Source organism: Halichoeres trimaculatus, unplaced genomic scaffold (assembly GCF_033239565.1).
Source record: "Halichoeres trimaculatus isolate MK-OKI-2021-1 unplaced genomic scaffold, fHalTri1.1 fHalTri1_scaffold_22, whole genome shotgun sequence".
NCBI lineage: Eukaryota > Metazoa > Chordata > Actinopteri > Labriformes > Labridae > Halichoeres > Halichoeres trimaculatus.
The window spans coordinates 20,926,199-20,949,490 of record NW_027437200.1 but is presented as its reverse complement, the minus strand read 5'-3'; the positions used below and the strand labels follow the sequence as shown (position 1 = coordinate 20,949,490).

General features: G+C 40.4%; 2 protein-coding genes across 3 annotated transcripts in view; one reads left to right on the top strand and one right to left on the bottom strand.

Moving 5' to 3' along the window:
- Positions 1-249: 249 nt before the first annotated feature.
- Positions 250-13,875, top strand: prkd4 (protein kinase D4). 2 transcript variants are annotated; one of them, XM_074699377.1, is made up of 19 exons: positions 250-346; positions 2,134-2,300; positions 3,111-3,249; positions 4,744-4,875; positions 4,943-5,097; positions 5,164-5,359; positions 5,439-5,522; positions 6,715-6,862; positions 7,078-7,201; positions 7,443-7,520; positions 8,875-9,094; positions 9,195-9,220; positions 9,297-9,369; positions 9,444-9,550; positions 9,627-9,788; positions 10,358-10,456; positions 10,550-10,817; positions 13,446-13,531; positions 13,630-13,875. In XM_074699377.1, the coding sequence occupies exons 2-19, from the start codon at positions 2,145-2,147 to the stop codon at positions 13,789-13,791; spliced, it is 2,415 nt and encodes an 804-aa protein (XP_074555478.1). In that variant the 5' UTR covers positions 250-346; positions 2,134-2,144; the 3' UTR covers positions 13,792-13,875. The 2 variants fall into 2 exon arrangements, with proteins under 2 accessions (XP_074555478.1, XP_074555477.1); XM_074699376.1 differs by having other exon boundaries at positions 6,715-6,886.
- Positions 13,876-13,917: 42 nt separating this feature from the next.
- actn3b (actinin alpha 3b) overlaps positions 13,918-23,292 on the bottom strand; it is a 41,432-nt gene continuing 32,057 nt past the window's right edge. Inside the window, exons 8-21 of the mRNA XM_074699394.1 lie at positions 22,640-22,725; positions 22,434-22,526; positions 21,763-21,993; positions 21,531-21,678; positions 19,781-19,931; positions 19,211-19,319; positions 18,978-19,118; positions 17,545-17,727; positions 17,315-17,449; positions 17,044-17,223; positions 16,806-16,952; positions 16,637-16,702; positions 16,403-16,561; positions 13,918-15,112 (exon numbers count right to left, since the gene is read on the bottom strand). Of these exons, the coding sequence (XP_074555495.1) occupies positions 14,954-15,112; positions 16,403-16,561; positions 16,637-16,702; positions 16,806-16,952; positions 17,044-17,223; positions 17,315-17,449; positions 17,545-17,727; positions 18,978-19,118; positions 19,211-19,319; positions 19,781-19,931; positions 21,531-21,678; positions 21,763-21,993; positions 22,434-22,526; positions 22,640-22,725 (1,988 nt within the window). The 3' untranslated portion in view covers positions 13,918-14,953. The remainder of the gene's footprint in view (positions 15,113-16,402; positions 16,562-16,636; positions 16,703-16,805; positions 16,953-17,043; positions 17,224-17,314; positions 17,450-17,544; positions 17,728-18,977; positions 19,119-19,210; positions 19,320-19,780; positions 19,932-21,530; positions 21,679-21,762; positions 21,994-22,433; positions 22,527-22,639; positions 22,726-23,292) is intronic.

The following is a 23,292-nucleotide window of genomic DNA, read 5'->3' as shown; positions in this document are numbered from 1 at the left end:
TAAGCACATTTTATTTTTGTGACTGGCGTGTGTACGTGTGTGTGTGTGTGTGTGTGTGTGTGTGTGTGTGTGTGTGTGTGTGTGTGTGTGTGTGTGTGTGTGTGTGTGTGTGTGTGTGTGTGTGTTTAGGTGCTGGGGGCTGGAGGTGTTAACCCATCGGCTGCACCTTCTCTCTCTTTTTGTCACCCTGTGACTTCCTGTCTCAGTGCAAAAAGGAAACCAAACCCACCGCACTTCATGATGAGAACCTCTGAGACCGTCAAACATCGATCAGCTGTCACATCGTCCAGACGCCGTCCTGCGATCAGAGGGAACGATCGGAGCTCGCATGAACCAGGATTAAAAAGTAAGATTTCATCTATTTGGTGTTGGTGAATGTGATTATCATGAGACTTTTATTTTGTTTGGAGATTTAAAAATACCTCTGATGAAGCTTTTTCTGCTGCTCTGTGATGTTCTGATCATGATCACATTTTCACACAAACTATGGCAGCTCATGCTTTAATTTCCCATAGTTGTTTTTTGTGTTTAAGAGTATTTTCAGCTGGTTTCTCAAGGTCCTAACTTATGTATCAAATAGTCTCAAAATAATGTTTGTTTTTATGAGAAAAGTGCAGTTGCCCTGTTGATGGTCCCATATTTTGTTGTGGTCTGGCCTGACCATTTCTATCATCATGAGGTAATGAGAAAATCAGCATTATCATCCCGAGACATTGATAAACCAGATTTTTCCGTAGCTAATGCAGAAAACGGCTTAATTATAATGAGAGAACGAGATAAACCAGCTTTATCATCCTGGGATACTGAGAAAAATGCTTTAACAGCCTGTGATAATGATAAAACCTACATTTTCATACGCAGATTATGAGAAATGACTTTATCATCCGTAGATAATCAATTAAAGCTGGTTTGTCACTCTGAGGTCATGAGAAAATAAAGTATTATCACCCTGGAAAAATAAGGAAAAATGCCTTATCATCCACAACTAATGAGAAAACTTGCATCATCATCATAGGATATTGGGATAAACAAGAATCTTGAGATAATAAGGAAAAAAAATAAACAGTCTGTGAAAAAAAGACGCTTTATCGTCCTGAGTAAATGAGAAAGAATAGTTTTTTTATCTTGAGATAATGAGAGAAAGCAGCTTTCTCATCCTGGGTTAATTAGGCTGAGGATGCTGGCCTTTGCATCCTGAGGTTATGAGAAACAAACATCTTTATAATCACAAGCTAATGAGAAAAATTTTACTTGCCTTAGCATCCTGAGGTAATGAGGAAAGTAAAACAGCTTTATCATCTTGAGATAATGAGAAATATCATGTTAGCCTTAGCATCCTGGGGTTATGAGGAAAATAAAACAGCTTTATCATCATGAGAAAATGAGAAATATCATGTTAGCCTTAGCATCCTGGGGTTACGAGGAAAATAAAATAGTTTTATCATCATGAGGTAATGAGAAATATCATACTAGCTTTAGCATCTTGAGTCTATGAGATAAAATCAGCTTTATCATCATGAGATAATGAGAAAAATCATGTTAGCCTAAGCCTCCTGAGGTCATGAGAAAAAAATGAGTTGTATCATTACAAGCTAATGAGAAAAATCATGTTAGCCTTAGCATCCTGAGGTAACGAGAAAAGAAGAGTTTTATCATTATGAGCTAATGAGAAATATCATGTTAGCCTTAGCATCCTAAGGTTATGAGAAAAAATCAGCTTCATCATCACGAGCTAATGAGAAAAATCATACTAGCCTTAGCATCCTCAGGTTATCAGAAATAACAGCTTTATTATCATGAGATAATGAGAAAAATCAGTTTTATCTTTACATAATGGTAAAAGTTAGGTTTAACAGCCATTGATATTTCCAGTAAGAAGCCGTATCATCCTGAGGTAATGATAAAATTAAGCGTTATCATCCTAAATTGATGAGATAAACAAGCTTTAACATGTTCCTTGGATAATGAGAAAAACTTGTGGAAAAAATACATCATCTGGTTATGTGTCTCTGTAGGGCTTCCGTACCAAACCTCGCTGACTTTTAGTCTATTTTTATCCAAAACTCTAAAACCTGTTGGTCACACTCCTTTGTTCCCGACGTAATCCAAAAATCTAATCCCACCTCGGCCCAGGATCTGTCTCCATGTCCACACTGGCTCCCTCCAGTCCCACCTGTGTCTCAGCGCCGGCTCTGGTCCAGTTCCAGCTCGGCCTGTTCAGAGAGGTGGTTCGAGTCCCAGCGGGCAACCTGAGCTACCGCCATGCCAGGAGGCTGGCTGCGGAGATCATCGAGCGTAAGGTAACGGAAAACTCCTGCTGTTAGCTTTGTGTTAGCTTTGTGTTAGCTTTGTGTTAGCTTCATGCTAGCTTCAAAGTTGGATGGTTTTGAACAGAGGGATGAGAAATGTTTGGGAGCAGAGAGTCCAGGTGTTGACATTCAGCATGGTGTTGCATCATGGGAATTGTAGGAAACAGCTAAAAGATGCTAACATCTTGTTTTTGGTGAGTGATATGTTAATGACACTCTGCTCTACTTCTGATTCAGTCCCACTTGGAAAATGTGCAGTTGATGTTTGAGCCTCAAAGCAACCAGGAAGTAGACGTGGACTCTGAAAGGTCACAGCGTAAAGACGAGAAACCACGGAGTGTGTTTCTGAAACACACTGATGCAGCGTGTGTGTGTGACGTAGAGGTCAAGAAGAGTTTAATGACCCTGAGTTTGACTCTGACAGAGGTGACCAAACGTAAAAATTGATTTCTGAGGGTGGAGTCATGAAAGAAGATAAACTTATGAATCCACAGCTGTCAGATGAACTGCTGGTTAGCGTTGTTGTGGTTTAGATAAAGGTTAAGTTGCAGGTGTGTGTGTGTCTCACTGGTCTGCTCTTCGTACAGCCTCACTCTGTCGACCACTCAGAAACTCTGTGGTCGATCAGAGTGCAGAAAAGTTTCCAACCACAGCCTCTTCTCTGTCAGACACACACACGTTCACACACTCTGAGTCGATCACACCAGCCCTCGCCTCAACTTTCATGTTGCTTTGAGTTTCCAGGCAGCAGGTCAGGAGTCCGTGAACTATGTGTACAATGTGTGTGTGTGTGTGTTTCAGGCTCCGGATGTCAGCGTGGTCGGCGTGGGGGAAAAGATTCTCCTCTTCAGACACCAGCCGTCCTCTGAGCTCCTCCTGCATCGTCTCACTGAGCAGCAGCAGCTGCAGGACGGAGACCTCATCGAGGTCGTCATCGCAGGTGAGACCAAGAAACGTTTCCTGCTCTTATTTTGAAAAGAAACCTGGGAAAGTTCCTCTCACGACATGAATGTGTAACTTTTTGAGGTGATCCCAGCTCTACTTCTTTTACATTCTGGCCAAACTATAACCTCCAGTCTATGAATGTGAGACAATGTGGAAGTGCTAAAATCTGCTGTTTCTTTAGTGTCCACTTGAGGCTGGCTCCAGAATTCACATATACACCAAGCCAAATAAAAATAATTGTTAATTAAAAGAAAAAGGAAAAAAAGATGTAGAAAAATAAAATAAAATAGAAAAATAACAGAAATAAAAAATTATAAAAATAAATTAAAAAATAGACATAAAAAATAATAAAAAATATATAAATAAATTCAAAAAAAGAAAAAGTATAAGGTTGGATGCATTTAAAAACCAAACAAATAAAAATATAATAAAAATGAATAAATTAATTTTAAATATGAGAAAAAAAATTATAAACATAAATAAATAAAGTAATGTAAAAAAAAACAGAAATATATCTATTTACAGCTTGATTCGAATCACTAATTTCACTTTTGGCACACACTGTAATAGGATGGTAGGTTTTTAATAAATTTTCTTTTTTTAAAAAAAAATTCTACTTAAAAAATTGATCTTGAATTTCACACTGTGCTTTAATAATGATACATTTTATTTGAGGGGTGCCTTTCACAAAAGAGGAAAAATTTAAAACTACAAAAGGATGTAAAACATTACAATTGATAATAATACATTTAAAACAATGATTTACAACAAAAAGGAGGATTTTCTGATAGCAAAAAGTTGAAATTTCATAAAGTGTTAAAAATTTTGGACTTAAATATTCTTAAAAAACTGGAAGTTTTCAGTTTTTAGTTTTCAATAGATAAATTAATAAAATAAAATGAATAATAAAATAAATAATAAAATTCTGCAAAAATTACTTAATATACAAAAAAATGTCTTTAAAGAATTTTTTCAAATTTTCTCAGTAATTTTTTCCCCCATGGTTTAAGAACTTTCCCCAGTTTTTTTTTTAAAAAAAGAAATTATTATTATTTTTTTTTTAAACTATTTTTGAAACCTTTTTGAATAATGGCAGTCTTAAATATTTTAATGCTTTTTTTATTTTATTGTTTGATGATTTTTGAATCCCAGATTTCGAAGATTTAATGAATGAATGACAAATTTGGTCGAAATCTCAGGAATAAAAAAAAAAAAAAAAATTCTAGTTTCCAGATAAATTGACAAATATGATGCTTGAATTGTGATGAAAGAGTAAAAAAATTGCCAAATGGTTGAGAAAAATAAACTTGTTTGGTTTTGTTGTTTTAATATACAGTATTTATATTATCATCTTTTGTCTTTGAATGTCTTGGATTAAGACCTTTTCTGGACTTCTCGTGGTGACTGTGGCTCATACTGAGTCTTTCCCTGTGACCCTCACACAGCGCTGTATCCTGACCTTGAACCCTCTCTGTTTGTTCTGGCTCAGGCTCGGCGTCGGTGACAGAGATGAGGGTCCGTCCCCACTCTCTGGTAGTCTACTCGTACAGGACTCCCACCTTCTGTCACCACTGTGGAGAGATGCTGTGGGGTTTGGTGAAGCAGGGGTTGAAGTGTGACGGTGAGGTTTCTTTCTTCTTTCTGTGCAGCTTGATTTAAGTCCAGCTTTAACTCTTTCCTCTCCTCAGGATGTGGGTTAGACTTTCATAAACGCTGCGCCCTGAAGCTGCCCAACGACTGCAGCCGAGCTCGCCGTCAGGTCAGCACCAGCCTGTCCCTGTTTCCCCCCCGGAGACCCCGCACACACTCGCTGTCCAACCCGGCAGGAGGCAGCCTGGAGGAGGTAGGTTCTTCATTAGTCCTGAAGTAAAACCCCCACCACGTCATAACTCACCATGTCCTCCTCCAGATCAGCATGTCCAAGCCGTCCTCCAGACCGCCGTCCTGGGCCGAGCCTCCTGAGTGGCTGGGGATCGGGAACGGGGACAGGACCAGGGCTCAGGTGCCCCACACCTTCCACATCCACAGCTACACCAAACCCACGGTGTGTCAGTACTGCCACCGGCTGCTCAAAGGTCTCTTCAGACAGGGTCTGCAGTGCTCAGGTCGGAGGACTTCCTGTTTGAGATCAGACCACTTCCCCCTCCTCCTCCTCACTGATTCTTCTTCTCTGTTTTTTTTCAGACTGCAGGTTTAACTGCCACCGGCGCTGCGAGCAGCACGTCCCCAGAGACTGTCCCGGGGAGAGGAAGGGCGTGAACGGAGACGGTGAGCAGAGCCCCCCTCAGGGTCTGGTTTCCGTTTGGTATTCTGGACCTGTAGCTCCCCCTCAGATCAGAGTCCTTTAGAAAGACCTCCTGCTGTGATCTCCCCATGACCCTGTGATGAGTCAAAGATGATTCAGCCTCTGAAAGATTCAGGACTCATCTTAGATTCACAGAAGATTCAGAATCAAAGCCGTGACGATGAGTCAGGGCGCTCTGATCAGATCCTGGAGGAAATCAAAGTGGGGCCAGAGATCGGGGTGAACGGAGATCGTTAAAGTTGGGCTGGATTAAAATTTCACAGCTCGAAGGGAAGTCAGTCATCGCTTGGCTGTCTAAAAGTTTTTATGAAAAGTTTCTGAAATGTTTGTTTCCATTTACTTTAACATTAATTACTTAGAAAATTATTATTTTTATCGTTTTTATTTCTGTAAATAAATGAAATAAATGTTGGAATCAAAAAGTCACAATTTCAACCGAAAATTTTGTGACTCAAATTTAACAATTCCAACTTTGGTTGAAGAATTCAGTAATGTATGACAAAAAAGACCCAGTGAGTTACTATAATTAGGGTAATCTGCTACATCATTGTTAGCATGTTAGCAATTAGCTCTAATAACTTTGGTATAAGCTTAAAAAATGAATAAATTAATAAAATAAAATAAAAATTTAAAAAATATATATATCATTTCATGCCACACTGTTGTACACTTAGAGTTTAATTTAGTTAACTTTGTATTTATTTATTTAATTTTTTATTTTGTTTTCCTTTTTTTTTGTCCTTGCCTTTCATGAATTTATATCTAAGTGTTTAAAATGGTCTATGTCCGACCAAAAAATGAATTGTTTCAATGGTGTGGCAAATCAAAATAAAATTAAACATGTGAAAAAAAATTAAATAAATAAATAATAATAATAATACAATACCAAATTAATTAAATAATTACTTAATTAATTAAAAGCTGCAGTCAAACTGACAAAAATTTAACCTAACCAATTCACTGATAAAAGTTCTTTAAAACAAACAATTTTTTTATTAGTTTTTGGAAAAAAAAAGTTAATGTGTCTCATTGTATCCCCTATCATTAAAACTGTTCGATGCCCAAGTTCATCCCTTTTATCACCAGATTTTTCCGACACATCTCAGCTTTTTATCCAGTTTTTATTTTTCCATGATGTCACCGTTTAATCCTCAGCGGCGTGTCACAGTGTCCGGGTGGACTCAGAGGACACTGAGTCACTGCTCAGCACAACCACTACACTGGAGATCTCTGACGACGAGATGGACGCAGACTCAGAGACACCTGAGGTCAAGGAGGCGGAGCCACTGAGGGAGTCGATGAGGTCAGAGGCTGTTCATTTATTAAGGTGTGAGACGTCCTGATGGTGTCACCTAAAACCCTCTCATGGCTGAATTCACCTCCATAATGAAATGTTTTAGTCAGTGAGCTCTGGACTCTGCTGCCCCCTGGAGGAGTGTGAAGAACACAGCTCTCAGGAAAGAAAAGCTGTTTTTAATCAGTTTTTCTTATTTTTCTGATCCTCCTCTTTCCCATCAGTCCGTGTTTCAGCAGCAACATCCCTCTGATGCGGGTCGTACAGTCGGTGCATCACACTAAGAGGCGAGCAGGTGGAGTCCTGAGGGAGGGGTGGCTACTGCACCACACCAACACTGACACCCTGGTGAGAGCTCAAAGCAGCTTTTTCTTTTTTTTCCAGTTCAAAAGTGGCTGAAAAAAATCACTCTTTTATCTGCTGGTAGTTTAGTAAATATAATTTTAGAGAATGATATTTAGAATTCAAAACATATCCTCAGAAGAAGCTGAAAATATCCAGAATCTTCTCTGATTTAGCCGTAAAAATGTCTGTTTTTCTGGAGTCTTTAAAAACCGTTAATTTCCTCTAATGATCTCTCCGTCCCCAGAGGAAACGTCATTACTGGATCTTGGACTGGAAGAGCATCACTCTGTACCAAAACGAGAGCACCACCAAATACTACAAGGTAAAGCTCTGTTAGGCTCCGCCCATTTTAGGGACATCCCAAATTTTTTACTTTTGTTTGTTTTGGGGTTGGATTTATTCCCAGGTACATCATTTTTATAGAAAGTCAAGTTTTTTGGACTTACTTTACATAATTCTGACACATTTGATTCCATAACTGTAGTATTTAGTTGACACCACTGAGTAAAGTTGATGGCCTTGGGGAAAAAAAAACATTTAGATGCATTAAACAAAATTCATTTTATTGTGTAATTACCACAGAAAAAAAGTTCTGAATTACAGATGGATGGTCAGGAATTTTTGTATTTATTTATTTTTTTACCACACATTTATTTATTTTTTATTTATTTATTTTACCACACATTCTCTTTTTTATTTATTTATTTTTTTAACCACACATTTCTCTGTTTTATTTATTTTTTTACCACACATTTCTTTTTTTATTTATTTTACCACACATTTCTCTTTTTTATTTATTTATTTTTTTAACCACACATTTCTCTGTTTTATTTATTTTTTTACCACACATTTCTTTTTTATTTATTTATTTATTTTAACACACATTTCTCTGTTTTATCTATTTACTTTTTTTTAACCACACATTTCTCTTTTCAAAAAAATGTCAAAAAAAAGTCAAATATTGATAAAGATATTGCTAAAAATGTACTTTGTAACTTTTTTGTTAAATATATTAATGATACGTATTTAAGAGTTTGACACCTAGTCCATCTAAGGGAGGCAAATTTTGTTGCCTGTACAATACTACGGCAAGCCACAAGACATGGCAAGTTTATTTATATAGCACATTTTAGCAAGGCAAATCAAAGTGCTTCACAGACAGAACACATTTAAAAATAATAATAATAATAATTAAAAAGCAGATTAAAAATGATAAGATACAAAACAAAATAAGATTTAAAAAAAAAAAGCTAAAACAGATTTAATTAAATGAATTGTTAAAATGCTCTAATAAAAGGCAGCTGTTAAAAAGGTTAGTCTTCAACCTGGATTTAAAGCAGCAGAGCGTTTCATCAGACTTGATATTTTCTGGCAGATTGTTCCAGAAGCATCTGATTTATTGGCTTCACTTTTGGGAAGTTGCTATGTTGTCCATTAGAAGCACAAAAAAATATGAATAATAACTTATTTTTATTGACATAATAAAACCACTATTGCTTAATAAAAAATAATAAATAAATAAAAAACATAATTGATGTTATCTTTCTAAAAATAGCTGAGGGTTATTAACCTAACTCATTAATCAGTTGAGAAAATAAAAATCCTTACTTTAATAATCCTTAAAATTAGTATTGTCATTTTACTCTTGAAGTAACCATGAGCTCACTTCTCGTCAGGAGATCTCGCTGAGCGAGGTGCTGCAGGTTCGAGGCCCCTCCCAGCTCTCCATGTTCTCCATGACGGCGAACAGCGCCCTCTCCTTCGAGGTGGTCACGGCCTCGCTGGTTTACTGCGTGGAGGCCGAGGAGAGTGGGGCGTCCTGGGCCGCAGCCATCCGTCAGGCTCTGATGCCCGTAGAGAGCAGCAGCCAAGAAAACAAGGAGGAAGGGAAGCAAGGTGAGCTGGGAAATGTAGTTTTTGGTTAAGTTTGTGACTTATTTGCTCCCATAATGAAACCATGAAATTAAATAATGTTTGTGTGTTGTTCTGATCACAGATGAAAGTTCAGACAAAGACAGAGCGGTAAGAGTCCAAACAGCATGAACGAAGATCTCCACGGAGTGTGTTGTGTGTTGATTAATGTGTGTGTGTGTTTTAGGACATCAGTGTGGTGTATCAGATCTGCACAGACGAGGTTCTGGGTTCAGGACAGTTTGGGGTGGTGTACAAAGGTCGGATGATTCTCCAAACAGACGGCAGGATATAACGGGGTTAAAAACCAGCTGAGGTTGTTTCTCTTCTTCAGGCACTCACAGGAAGTCAGGACGTCCAGTCGCCATCAAGGTCATCGATAAGACTCGATTCCCCACCAAGCAGGAGCGGCAGCTGAGGAACGAGGTGTCCATCCTGCAGGTACGAGGTTTTCTTCATCCTTCAGCTCCGTCGTCTGTGTGGTTCCTCATACGTCTCTGTGTGTGTGTGTTTGAAGAACCTGTCTCACCTGGGCGTGGTGCTGCTGGAGGGCATGTTCGAGACGGCCGAGCACGTCTTCGTGGTCATGGAGAAGCTTCATGGAGACATGCTGGAGATGATTCTGTCCAGTGAGAAGGGGCGGCTCCCTGAACGCATCACACGCTTCCTGGTCACACAGGTGACGCCACGTTTCTGTCTCTAAACGCTCCAAAGATTTAAATCATTCTTTACAGTCACTTCACGATTTTCCCTTTTTTTTTTTTCTTAATTTCTCTGTTAATATTTTGTGATACTAACTGATATTTAATATTTTCAAATTAATCAACTAAAAAATGCTGACAGAAAAGGACTAAGACTTTATGCGTAACCGTACAACTAACTTCTGGTAACATTCGGACTATAACTTTTAGACTCGTTTTCATTGTCTTAACATTACAAACCACCGCTTTAACACCACATTTTAATTCCTGTAACACCTTAATCTCTTATGTTGAGATTTTCCTCTTTTTATAAAAAAGCCCTTATCCTCAGTTTCAGCCCTTCTTTCTTGAGAAGGTTTCAACTCCCCCCAAAAAAAATGTAGAAAGGAGGACAATTCAACTCCAAACAAACTCAAAATTTTCATGAAGGAGTTAAATTTTAAATTCTTTCAGACTCTGAAGTCCGTCCTTCATCTATGTTAAGTTTTCCATGGCTTGTAGAAGAGCATAACCTCTACGTGTGTGTGTTTGTGTGTGTGTGTGGTAGATCCTGGAGGCTCTGCGGTATCTGCACCTCAAACACATCGCTCACTGTGACCTGAAGCCTGAGAACGTCCTGCTGGTCTCTGCAGACCCTCTCCCTCAGGTCAGAGCTCCTGGTTTTATCAAACGTCGTCCATCTCGTCTTCTCCCAGCAGCACGTCCTCACTCTCCGTCCCTCTCTGTGTTTGCGTTAAAGGTGAAGCTGTGTGACTTTGGCTTCGCTCGTATCATCGGGGAGAAGTCTTTCCGCCGCTCCGTCGTGGGCACGCCTGCTTACCTGGCACCCGAGGTGATCAGCAGCTGCGGCTATAACCGCTCCCTGGACATGTGGTCCGTGGGCGTCATCATGTACGTGAGTCTGAGCGGGACGTTCCCCTTCAACGAGGACGAAGACATCAAGCAGCAGATCACCAACGCCGCGTTCATGTACCCACGACAACCCTGGGCCTCCATCTCTCTGGAGGGTAGGGAACATTTCTATCTGGTTTTATTGACAAACCTTTGGGAACAAATAATCATTGTCCACGGTTAATTATGTGTTTTTGGGAACAGATTCACTCTTTACCATTGGGAACACGCTATATCCTAGAAGGAACCAATAGACATTAGCAACAAAGAACTACCTTGTGGGAACTAAACACCACCACGCGTTTGGGAACAAATAACTTTTCTCTGGGAACAAATGATCATTGTTGTTGCTTTAATTTAAGCTGGAACAATTCTTAAAACCAGCTAAATTATTAACCTTTGGGAACACGCTAAATCATTGAGGGAACAAATGATTTTCCTCTAGGAACAAATTAGCATTGTCCATAGTTCATTTTTACTTGACAGCCATATTGTTTACCATTGGGAACATGTTCAATCCTTGTGGGGATAAATTATCCTCTTTGGGAACTAATGATCGTTGTCATGAGTTCATTATCTTTATTTGGGAACAAGTTGTAATTCTTGTTATCTTACAAACTTCTTACTTTTGGAGCAAGGTAAATTCTTGTTGGAACAATTTTTATTGGCTCTCGACACTTATGGGACCCATGTGAACAAAATTATCCTTCATAGCATTTGGGAACATATGATAATCCTAAGGGAACAAGTTATTATCCAAAGATATTTAATTTACTTGTGGGAAAAATTTTTGTCGTCTGGTAATTTTTTTATCTTTAGGGAACAGGCTGCTTCCCTGTGGGAAAAAAATAGTCTTTATAGATTAATGTTTGGGAACAGTTTATTATCTAGTTTCAGGAGCAAGTTTTATTCTTGTGGGAACTAATCCTCATTTTGCAAATTGTTTACTTTGGGAACAAGTTACAAACCTTAGGTAGAAACTATTATTTCCCATAGATTCTCTTGTGGGAACATAGATCTCCTTTGTATAGAGGGATTATTTGTTTATCAACAACGCCGGATGCGCGCGCAATTTATGTGCAGAAGCACTGCGGAGTATAACGTTAACGTACGGTTCGTCAACTGACATGGAGGAGCTAACCATCAAAAAACGCATTTTAAACTAAATATCATGACTTTGACGGATGGTAAACAGCTCCCAGGTTTGTGAAATAGCAGTGAGTGGATAGGAGAGACCAGCAAGTGGATAGATATAAGGTAGACAGACGTTTTTAGAGGAGGCGTGTACCGAGAGAGCAATTACATAACTGTCACTCGATGCTCATGACTGTGTTATCCATGGACACTTACCAGACTGTGGCAGACCAGGATGTAAACGTGTGTCATTAAATTACAAACCCTCCCAGAACAAACAAAGCACACAGACTGCTGAGTCTGGGAGAAAGAACCAGAAAACTACGTCCAGAGTTAATTTACCCGCGAGCGTTGCTGGTGTTTCAGTGTAAAGTGTGACCCTGTTAACTGTCGACTCTCGGCCGTTACTCACTGATACTGTCCGCTGAGAGTCAACAGTTAGCACGGTCGCTATTAACTCCATAACACCGGTTGCTCTGTGACGGTTAAAACTTGATAGAAATGGTCTCTTTTGTAAAGTATCGTTTCTAAAAACTGACCACAGAACAACCGAACATTTTTATGCTGATAACAGGTTGAATTTAGTGTTCAAAAATCGCTAACTTGTCTGAAAGAATGGCGCTAAAAGCTGCTTCTGCCGTTAAGATGCGTGCGCAGTGTATGATGACGTAGACTAATAATCTCTCTAGTGTTACATTTGGTATCAAATTATTGTCCACAGAGGAAAAGTTATCAGCTATAGCTAACCCACTCACTGTGAGAACAGGTTGTATTGATGTGGGAATTTATTCTTGGTGTTAGCCATATTGTAAACTATTCTCTTTTGAGCAAAGTTAGCTAACACATGATCATAGCTTGTTGTTTACTGTCTATTTATGGGAACAAGTTGTGGGAACAAAATATTCTTGACAATCAAATTTTAATTTTGGAATCAAGCAACAACTTTATGGAAATAATAATTATAATTTCTTTAAGAGTTAGCATTTCATTAAAAAAAAATCAACTTATGGGAACACATATTCAATAGATTGATGTTTGGTAACTATCTAAATAAATGATCACACTGTGGCATTAAAAGCAGGGTTTTTCTTTTTTTTCCTTGTAGATAAAAATTACCGTCATGTATGTTTGCTCTGTGGTTAAATTAGTCATACTTTCAAAAAGACATTTACCTTGTGAAATCTAGAAGTTGCTCATTTTTTCAGTGGGATCTGATTATCTTGGGTTTGTAGTATTAATATTAGTTTTGCATGAATCATGCAATATAAATGTCTTAAAGTGGTGACTGAATACCAGCTTAACTGTGTTTGTATTTAGTTGTATAAATGAATGAAGACACTTTTTAACCAGCCTTACTTTTAGGTAAGAATTCTTTGGGTTCCCCAAAAAAGGTTGTTTATTATTCAACTTCCTGTATTTTAAAACCATTATTTTTTTAAACCGCTGCTTTCTGTTTGCTTTGAATTAGCTTTAACAGATAAAATCAATTGGTTTCTGAGCTTTTTTGATGAGCTGATAAAAAGACTCTATACCAAATATCTTCTCCTTTTAGCCACTAGGGGGCCACAGTGGACCACTTTTAAACATCTCCCTCCTTTTCTCCTCTCTAGCTGTGAGTCTCATCAACAACCTGCTGCAGGTGTCCGTTCGACGAAGGTTCAGCGTGGGAAAAGCTCTGGGACACCCCTGGCTGCAGGTTTGATCCAGTTCAGCTGATTCCAACCTTTTATTCAAATGCGCCAGCTGTGAGAAACTCAGTTTCCCATCATGCCACACTCTCCTCTCATCCTGCAGGATTACCAGCTGTGGTGCGACCTTAGGGAGTTCGAGCAGAAGGTGGGCTGCCGGTATCTGACGCACCAGGGAGACGAGGAGCGCTGGACAAAGTACACGCAGGACAGAGGGCTGAGCGTGCCGTCCCTCATCAGCTGGGACTCTGACAACCTCGACATGTGAGGTCAAAGGTCGGACAGTTTGTAGTTTTTAAGAACAGTTATTCCTGCTTTTACATTTGATGCTTTGTGAATCCAGAAAAAACAATAAAAAACACAACTTCTGTTTAGTAATATAATTTTCCTTTTTTATTCCATTTTCAAATTTAACCGTGTGAGTGATTTTTCTCGTGGTGTGAACGATGATGATGAGGGTGATGATGATGAACAGGAGGAGGAGAACGGAGATAAGATTAGAAATCAAACCCTTGCGCTGAGGAGGAGTCGACTCGCACTGACGTTCATGGCCAAACAAACCCTACTTGCTGTCTCGCTGACGTGGTCCCACACGCAGCATCAGTTCTCGTGTTTAAATCCCGCTGTCGACGCCTTGCTCTCTTTTTCTGGATGATTTCAGAGAAAGTGAGAAGCGTCTGGCCGTAACAGTTTCTGTCGTCGTTCTACAGTCCAGCCATGGCCCTCTCTTTGAATAAATTTACCCACAGTGCTTTGCTCTGAGTCGCCCTCCCTACCTGCCGTTCATCCTCTGCTCCTGCGGCTTTAAGATCGTCTTCTAACATTCTGGGTTCACAGTGCTGTGCTTTTATTTTGAAACATTCGAGCGCCTGACTTCCTCTTCAGCTTTTTGCGGTGACTCGCAGAGACAGCGCGTTTTTCTAAACTTCAACGTAGCATGCATGTGCACAAATACACAACCAACCAAGCCAACTGACCAACCAGCTTTTTCATCACGTCTTCTTCTTTAATTTCCCTTCTACAAAAAAAATATGTCATCTGAGAGAGGGGAAGAAAAGAGGGGGAGAGGGGGAGGGAGGGAGAGCAGAAGGCTTTGCTCAAAATATCTCACGGTTTCGTCGTCTCCCTCATTACTCCGTCTGGTTCGGCAGGTGTGATATGTACGCTACTTACATAACTCAGTGCAACACTCCGCACGTTCCTGCTTCTTGAGAAAATGAGGGCTTCAGGTTTGAGCAAAGCCTCCTCCTCTCGCCCTCTCTGGGCGGAGCTCTTTAAGGAGGAGGAGGAGGAAAGAAGGGAGCAGGAGGGGGCAAAGATTTAAAGAAAGAATAAAGAAGGACAGTGGAAGGGGTTTAACATCGCGCTCTCCACAGAGGAGAGGCAGAGGAGGGAGCTGGGGAGGAGAAGGTGAAGAGGAGTGGCTGTGTTTATAAGTCGCTCTCGCCGTAGAGGGCGCTGGAGAAGGAGATGTAGTCCAGGGCGCCTGGGGGAGCCTCGGATCCGATGTACCTGGTCATGCGGCTGATGCAGTACTCGGCCTGCTCAGGCGGCAGCTCTCTGCGCAGCTCGTCCACTGTGATGTAGCTCTGCGGAGAAACAGGAAGTCAGAGTTGAAATCTGCGCACGGCCAACGCTAGCTGCTAATGAGCTAAGAGTGACATTCTCAAAACAAAAATACAAGGATAATCCCAATAAACTCATCCTAATCTTAACTCTAATCCCAACCTTTAACCCTGATCTCAACCATAATCTTATCATCAACCGGATTGTAATTTTATCCCCAACCCTAAATTCAACTGTAACTCCAATATAAATCACACCCTTAATCTGTACCCTGAAATGTAATCCCAACCTCTGAACTGACCCTAATCTTAATCACAATCTGCAATTTAATCACAATCTTAAATTCAAACTCCAACAGTCACCCTAATTTTAACTCCAATCTAAATCCAAACACTAACCTTTATATATACACAAGCTCTAATCCCAGTCCTAACCCTTATCAACTGGAAATTTACCCTTACCCTTAATCTCAAACCAAACTTCAAACCAACCTTAATCCCAACCCAAACCCTCATGACCCTAAACCTAACCTGAAATCTAAACATAGTCTTTATATTAACCTCAATCTTAATCTCAATTAAAACCCAAACCATAATCTCAACCTGAACCATGATTCATATCCTAATCTTCACCCTAGTTTTAACCATTACCTCATCCCCAAACTTTAACCCTAATCTTAACACCAATCCCACTCCAAACCCTTAATTTCTGTTACAAATTAAAGTGACTACTTCCGTTCCTAAACTAGTTGCAATTTTTTGAAATTTAAGTTTTAAAAAATGTTTAACATTTTGAAAATTTGAAAATATAGGAAATATTTATAATTTTTTTTTAATTTTGCAACTTTATTAAATTACAATTAAAAAAAAAAAATTTAAAAGAATGTTTGTGATTATTTTAAAATAAAAAAATGGAAATGTTTGCAAATTTGGGAAATTCAACTTTTTTTTTAATTTCTTCAAATTTTTTAACTTTGTACATTTTTGAAAATTTTGCAACTTTATATAATTACATTTTTTTTATTTGTTGCAAGTTTTTGAAACATCAAAATTCTTTATTTTTTTGCAAACATCAATGTTGATGGAGATTTTTGCAACTTCAAAAAACCCCAATTTTTTGCATTTTTTTTTATTTCAAAATTTTTGAATTTTCTTGCTAAATTCATTCAAAATAAAAAAACTGAGTTTACTGCTGTGAAAAAAAGATGTGTCAGTGCATTGGCGCCCCCTTGTGGGACTTCCTCCAAACTGCATCTCAAACCTTCCTAATCCTAATCTGAACCCCAGCTCTAACTCTAACCCCAGCCATCTCACCTTGTCTGAGGCCAGAATCTTGAAGGAGGCCATGACCTGCTCTGCGGTGTCGGTCTCGGCGGTCTCACGAGTCATGAAGTCGATGAAGGCCTGGAAGGTCACCACGCCTGTGTTGTTGGGATCCACCAGGGTCATGATGCGAGCAAACTCCACTTCACCCTTTAGGAAGAAACAGGATTATTAGTTTAACACCAGATTAAACATTTTATTAAAAAAATAAACAAGTCTACTCACCAGATCGTAACCCATGGAGATGAGGCAGGCACGGAAGTCGTCGGGGTCCATCATGCCGTTTCTCTTCTGCAGAGGAAACAAGTTTGAGAGCGTGAGGCTCTGAAAATCATCACATCGTGTTTGAAGAAAAGGGGACTGGGTTTGTTTCTGGGGTCAGTGAACGCCTCACCCTGTCGAAGTGGTTGAAGGAGGCTCTGAACTCGTTGAGCTGCTCCTGGCTGATACCCTTGGCGTCGCGGGTCAGGATCTGGTTCTCCACCTCGTTGATGGTTCTGGCGATGGTGGTGAGCAGCTGCTCCCAGCCCACGCGCACATGCTGTGGGGAACAGACGGAGAGGAAACACACTCAGACACGAGGAAGACACAGAAAGAGAAGCGGAGGTGGCGGCGGCGGCGGCGGGCTCTACCTCCATGGTGTAGTTGGTGTGCTTGTTGTCGAAGATGAGGGACTCCTGGCTCAGCTGGTGGTCGCCCTCCAGCTTGTCGATGTTGGATTTGTAGTTGATGATGTTCTGCTCGTACTGCTTCAGGCTGTTCATCTGTTCCTCCAGGGAGCCGGAGATGTCCACGGAGACGTGGCCGATTTCCTGCGGGAGCACCGAAGGAGGAGACACGTCAAAGAAAAGCCTCCATGAAGCAGCACTTCAGTAAACATGATTTCATCCTCTACGTCTGTACCTCCATCTTGGTTTGAATCCAGGGTCCGATGATGTTGGCCTGGGCGGCGAACTGGCGCCTCAGCCTCTCGTTGGCCTGCTGCCTGGCCACCTCCTCCTGGAGCATTTGGTCTCTGAGGGGAACGAGGTGCTTCACCTGTGGGAGGAGACAGAAATCACCTGAGCGTCTGTTTTTAAACAGACCTTTAAACTGTTTTAAGGAGGTGAAGCGTGAGGCTGGGTCTGACTCACGGTGTCCCACTTGGTGGTGATGTCCTGAGGGGAGAGGTTGGTGTACGGGTTGATTCCGGACAGCTTGATGCCGTAGGTCTGAGCGATCTTCAGGATCTCGTTGTGGATGCCCATGGTGGCCATGCGCTCCTTGTCGGCTTCGGGCAGAGTGGCCTTGAACTGGTCGTGAGCTGTGATCAGACTCTGAGGGGAAAAAAAAACAGGAAGTTAGATTTTTACTTTAAATCAGTTTTAAAGCAGGGTGGAGGAAGATTCTGGATAACTTTTCTCTTCTGTATTTTTTTATTTTGGGTACCAAAAGTCTTTTCTTTTGAAATTGTTAGAAACTAAAATTTACTTTTAATTTTCAGGTGATGATTTAAGGACTTTTTTGTTGTCTATAAAAGTTAAAGAGGGGGTATAAGGTTTTTTTTTTCTTTTTTTTAAACTAAACAATTAAAAGCTAAACAATGAGTTAAACACATGTTTCAGGGATCTGCATTTTTTATTGTTGGATCAAATTTTAATTTTATTTTTTTCCTGTAAACAGTTACAATAATTCCCACGAGGATATATAGAACTGTAAAATTTTAAAGCTAAATTATAGCAAAACATAGAAATAAAAAAAAACAAATTAATTAATTAATCCAAAAAAATCAAGGGCTCCTCAATCTTTACTTGTATTTTTTGGGGAAAAAATTAAATTAAAGAGGGGGTTAATTTTCTTAAATTACAGTTAATATTGGCCTTATGATGCCCCTGTAGTAACTTTTCAAAATTGACAGCTTAAAAAAAAATCCCAATTTTATCTTCTTTCAGCAAATCTTTTAGCTGCTGACTTTTTAAGGCTCCCCTTTCCATTTCATTGACCTTGGTGTTTGAGGCCCACGCCTCCAAATTTCCTTAAACCAGTTAAAAGATCTTTAAGTTATGTCTGAATGTTTCCTTTTGTTGAAAATGGAACATTTTGTTAGTCTTCAATCTTTGCTGATATTTTTCAGGTCGAGAAAAGATTTTTTTTAATGGTCTGAAATTAAAGAGAGGTAGTGTTTTTTTTTTTTTTTTTTTTTTTAAGTCTTTATCCTGTTCCTCTGGTATTTTTGTGCTATCTTTACATGATTAACAGCCAAAAAAATACCTCTATTTTTTATTTTTTACCCTGGTGTTTCAGCTGCTGTCTCTTTAAGGCTCCCTGCTCCACAAACCCCCATCTCTCTGGTTGGCCAGCCCTCAGGAGGCCTGCTTGGAAGTGGCTATTTATAGAATTTTGAGTTTTGAGGTTTGATAATCTGCACAAGTTTAGCACAAACATCCAGCGTTGTTACTTTATGTCCATGTTTAATTCAAGGGGAAGCAGAATACCCCCTCTTTAAATACCAGGATACCCCCTCTTTAAATCATCAAAACCTGATTTAGAGATACTAAACATCTTTAATGTGTAACTGCGTCTGTACCTGGATCTCCTCAATGCTGTGGACAATGAACATGTCCTGCAGGTCCTCCATGGCTCCATCCATCCAGTTGTTGAAGGGCGCCGCCCTCTTGGCAAACTCCAGGTACAGCTGGTCGATGGTCTCCCACAGCTTCTCAACTCGCTACACACACACACATTAACACACACACATTTAGTACATCTCCTTTACAGAAAGTGATGGCGTCCTGCTCTGTGAAGCATGTTTGTTTTCACCTCCAGAGCGTCCCTCCTCTTCTGGGTCAGGGTTCCCAGGTTGTCCCACTGGTCGCAGATGCCCTGGCAGCGGGAGTTGACGGAGGCAGCATCGTGGTAGTCCAGCTCACTGAAGACAGGAGGAAAAAATCAATACAGCATGAGAGCACATTTTTAAACTTAGCTGGACGACTAAGCCACATATTTCTGATTTGTCATTCGACAACGTTTCCCTGTGGAAGTCATCGATGACAAACTCTGTGAGCCTCACATTCACATTCAGCTTCACGGGGCTCTTATTAAACCGCATAAAGCATCAAAGAGATCATCTGAAATGTTAAAAAAAGGCCTGAGGAGCGGTGAGGAGTAAGGAAAAAGTCAGATCAGAGGTTTTCTGCTCTTTCATGAACCCTCCTTTCATCTCTTTCATCTCGCTCATTAAAACGTTCCCCGTTCGTCTGATGCGTCTTTTGTTCGTCGTCTTACTCACATCCTCATTTGCTCTAAACAAAACTGTGATCGTCAGGATCACTCGCAGGGTTAAAACACTGAACTGCACCTTTAAAAAAAACATCTTTCCCGGCGTCTTACTTGAGCTCCTGGGCGATGGCGGCAATCTGCTCTACTCTGTCCTGGTGAGCGGCGAGGTCGCTCTCGAACGCCTCGTGCTTCCTCATCAGGGCCCTGATCTCCATCAGAGAGGCGGACTCGTAGTCTTTCTGGGACAGCAGGTCCTCCTTACCTGAAACAAAGACAAGACAAGTGTCGGATCAGTCTGTCGGATTTCTGAGCGTTACACAAATGTGAAAACAAAGACGAGTGCTAACAGAGATAGCATGACGTAGCATGACTCTCATGAGACCATTAACTCACAAAGCAGCGCTTAAGAGGTCGCAGTTGCTTCAGTTGACCACTAGATGTCACTATTCTCAGTTAGAAAGAGGTGCTGTTTACACCTTAACACTTCAAAAGACGGGACAAAAAAATGTACGTCTGTTTTCCAAACAGCCTACTACGAGCTACATGTGAATGTAGTATGTAGTAAATTTTTTTAATTTCCGGTTTCAGAAGCAGAGCTACGGATGATGTTTTTTTTGTAGTTTTGCCTTTATCATTAATGTGAAAACCAATCCATGGGCAGATCTCGGCCTTTTAGTTGTTTTGTTAATCATATCAAACAGAATCATCATACTTGATTTCTAATCTTACACCAGAAGTTATATCGTTTACGGAAAATAAATCTGAAAGGGATTTTTATTTTTACAGCTGATGTAAAACTCACTTCTATATAATCCACGTATGGTTTAAAAAGTCAATTAGTGGTTTATATGGACTAATGAATTTGAAGAAGTAAACACCTTTTTTACGACAAGAAGTGATTAGATTTACGGGTGTTTCTTTTTTATCATTTCACTTCCATCTCACGTTAGTGTTGTTGTATTGTAGTTGTAATGCCGACTTATTCCAGTAGATGGCAGCAATTTATTAAAACCTGCCACTTGCATAGACAAACAGCGTTAGCGCTGTGCATTGTGGGAAACAGTATGCCAGGTAGACTGGTCTGTTGCATATGAGAAAATTTCCTGGATCAGTAGGACATCCGGGATTTTTTGGCACACTGCAGATTTTGCAAGTTTTTGCATACTGACTACGACATACTGAATTCCAGCCAAAATAGTAGGACCGCGATGTCAGTGTTGCCACTAAAAACTCTGGCTTGCTGTTTACACAACAACGGTGTCCATGGCGTTTCAGAAATATTCCACTCTGGAGGTCGTTTCCAAAAGCTTCTGGTTCAGGTCGATCAAAACGCCATTTCTGTGTGAAAGAGAGGCCGAAACACAACAATACCTTTGTGTTTCAACCTAAAACTGTTGTTGTGCAAACGGCTTCTAAAGCCTGAAAAGATAGCGGATATTTTTCAGCAAAATTAGCTACAACTGCAAATCAGTCGGATTTTACTTAAACTTTGGGCTTCAGGTGTAAACTCAAGATTTGAAAAACAAGATGGGTGAGTTATAACTTCCTGGAGAGTCTCCAAAAACAAAAGAAAATCAGCAAAAAACTGATATTCTGCAAATCAATTTTTTGTGATCCTTTATTTTTATACAAAATTTTAATCATGTATTTAAACTTAAACAAGTCAAAATAAAGTTGAGTCTGTGTTTTTCAACAAAGTACTGAGGCTAAAGTCCTTTTAAAGCTTGTCATAGGACTGATTCTCAGTTGCGGCATCAGTTCCCTGATGTCATTAGCCCCGCCCCCAAGCTTTCTGATCAAAATGAGAGCATAAGCTCAAACTATTTTCTTGAAAAACTAAATCTGGAGTGGTCCGTCCCACCTGAGGTCCAGGACTCGTGCATGGCACACTTCTGCTTGAACTTCTCGGCCAGATGGTCGAGTCTCTCCAGGCGGCGGATCTCAGTGAGCAGCCACTCCTCGTAACCCTTCTCCACCTGCTCCAGACCCTTCCAGGCGTTGGCGATATCCTGGAGCACAGAGAAGATTCAGAGTCACTCTAAACTCGCTCCAGAGTCAGTAACAGTCAGCGAAGGAGCGACCGCGCTGCTCACCGACACCATCTTGCCCTCGGAGGGCATGAAGGCGGGCCTGTTGCTCAGCCTCAGCTTGGTCTGCAGGGTGTTGAAGTTGATCTCCAGCTGGCACTTCTCCTGGACGCGGGGCGGCTTGTGGATGCGGCGGTAGTCGCGGAAGTCCTCCAGCTTCTGCTGCATGGCGCGCATGGTCTGCTCGGCCACGCGGTTCTCCAGCCAGGGGATGGTGCGGCGGATCCACTCCAGCAGCTACAGAAGACGAGGTGAAGACATCTGGATTAATCTAAACTACAAATATGACTCCAGTTTATAAACAGAGTGTTTAAAAAGATGTTAACTTCTCATGATTCTGCTTGAAGTCACACTATTTCATTTTGAGTGTGCTGAAGGTTGGATAACAATAAAAATCTGTTTTTTTTTCATGAATTCTCTGGGATGTGACTGTTTTGTTCTGAGCTGCTCTCTGAAAGTTTCCACATCCCTGATCCTTCGCCTGCAGCGGCTTCATGGCCGTGTCACAGAGAGTCAGCAGCAGGAGGATCAGACAGTTTACAGAGAGAAGCAGAGTCTTTAAACTGCTGCAACATGAAAGTGTTTTCTGCAGAGGAGGAGGAGGAGGAGGAGGAGGAGGAGGAGGAGGAGGTTGGACAGACGGGGAGTGGGAGGATTCGGCTGCAGCGGTTTCTCACCTCGCTGGCCAGCTTCTCGTACTCCTCCATCAGCTTCTCATTCTCCTGGTTGACAGCCAGAACCTTGCAGATACGGTTGGCAGCGGTCTCAGCCTGGAAGAAAGAGACGGAGGCAGAAACAACAAATAATAATTTAATAAAATAATGAATTAATCCTGTTGGAAACATTTTTTAAAACACGAAGCAGCTAGATTTAAAAAGAAGACCTGTTCAGCTCCAGCGAAGGCGTGGTAGAAGCAGGACACGTAGGTCATGATAGCCTTCTCATCGGGTTTGGGTGTGTTCACGATATCTGAGGGTGGAGAAGAAACAAACAGCTTCAAAACTTAAATTCTCACCAAGTTATTTATGGTCTTCTGGTTTATTCTTCCACACTGATTTTATAATAAGTCAGATCACTTGTTTCTGATCTTGCTAATTTTTTTGCACCAGTTTTCAGAGCCGCTCCAGGCGTAACTTGTTAAACCAGTAGCTGCTAAATCAAACAACAGTTCTTACAAAAGAAAGGGAAATGGAATGTTCAATAATACCAGCATGTTCGGTTATTACAGATTGTTCTATGATTACAGGATTTTCGATGATTCCAGATTGTTCGATGATTCTGGGAGTTCGGTGATTCCGGAATGTTTGATGATTCCAGAATGTTCGTAATTCGAGAATGTTTGATGATTCCGGAATGTTTAGTGATTACAGAATGTTTGATGATTTCAGAATGTTTAGTGATTACAGAATGTTTGATGAATCCTGAATGTTCGATGATTCCGGTTTGTTCAATAATTCCAGAATGTTTGGTGTTTACAGAATGTTCTATGATTCCGGATTGCTTGATGATTCCAGATTGTTCATGATTCCAGAATGT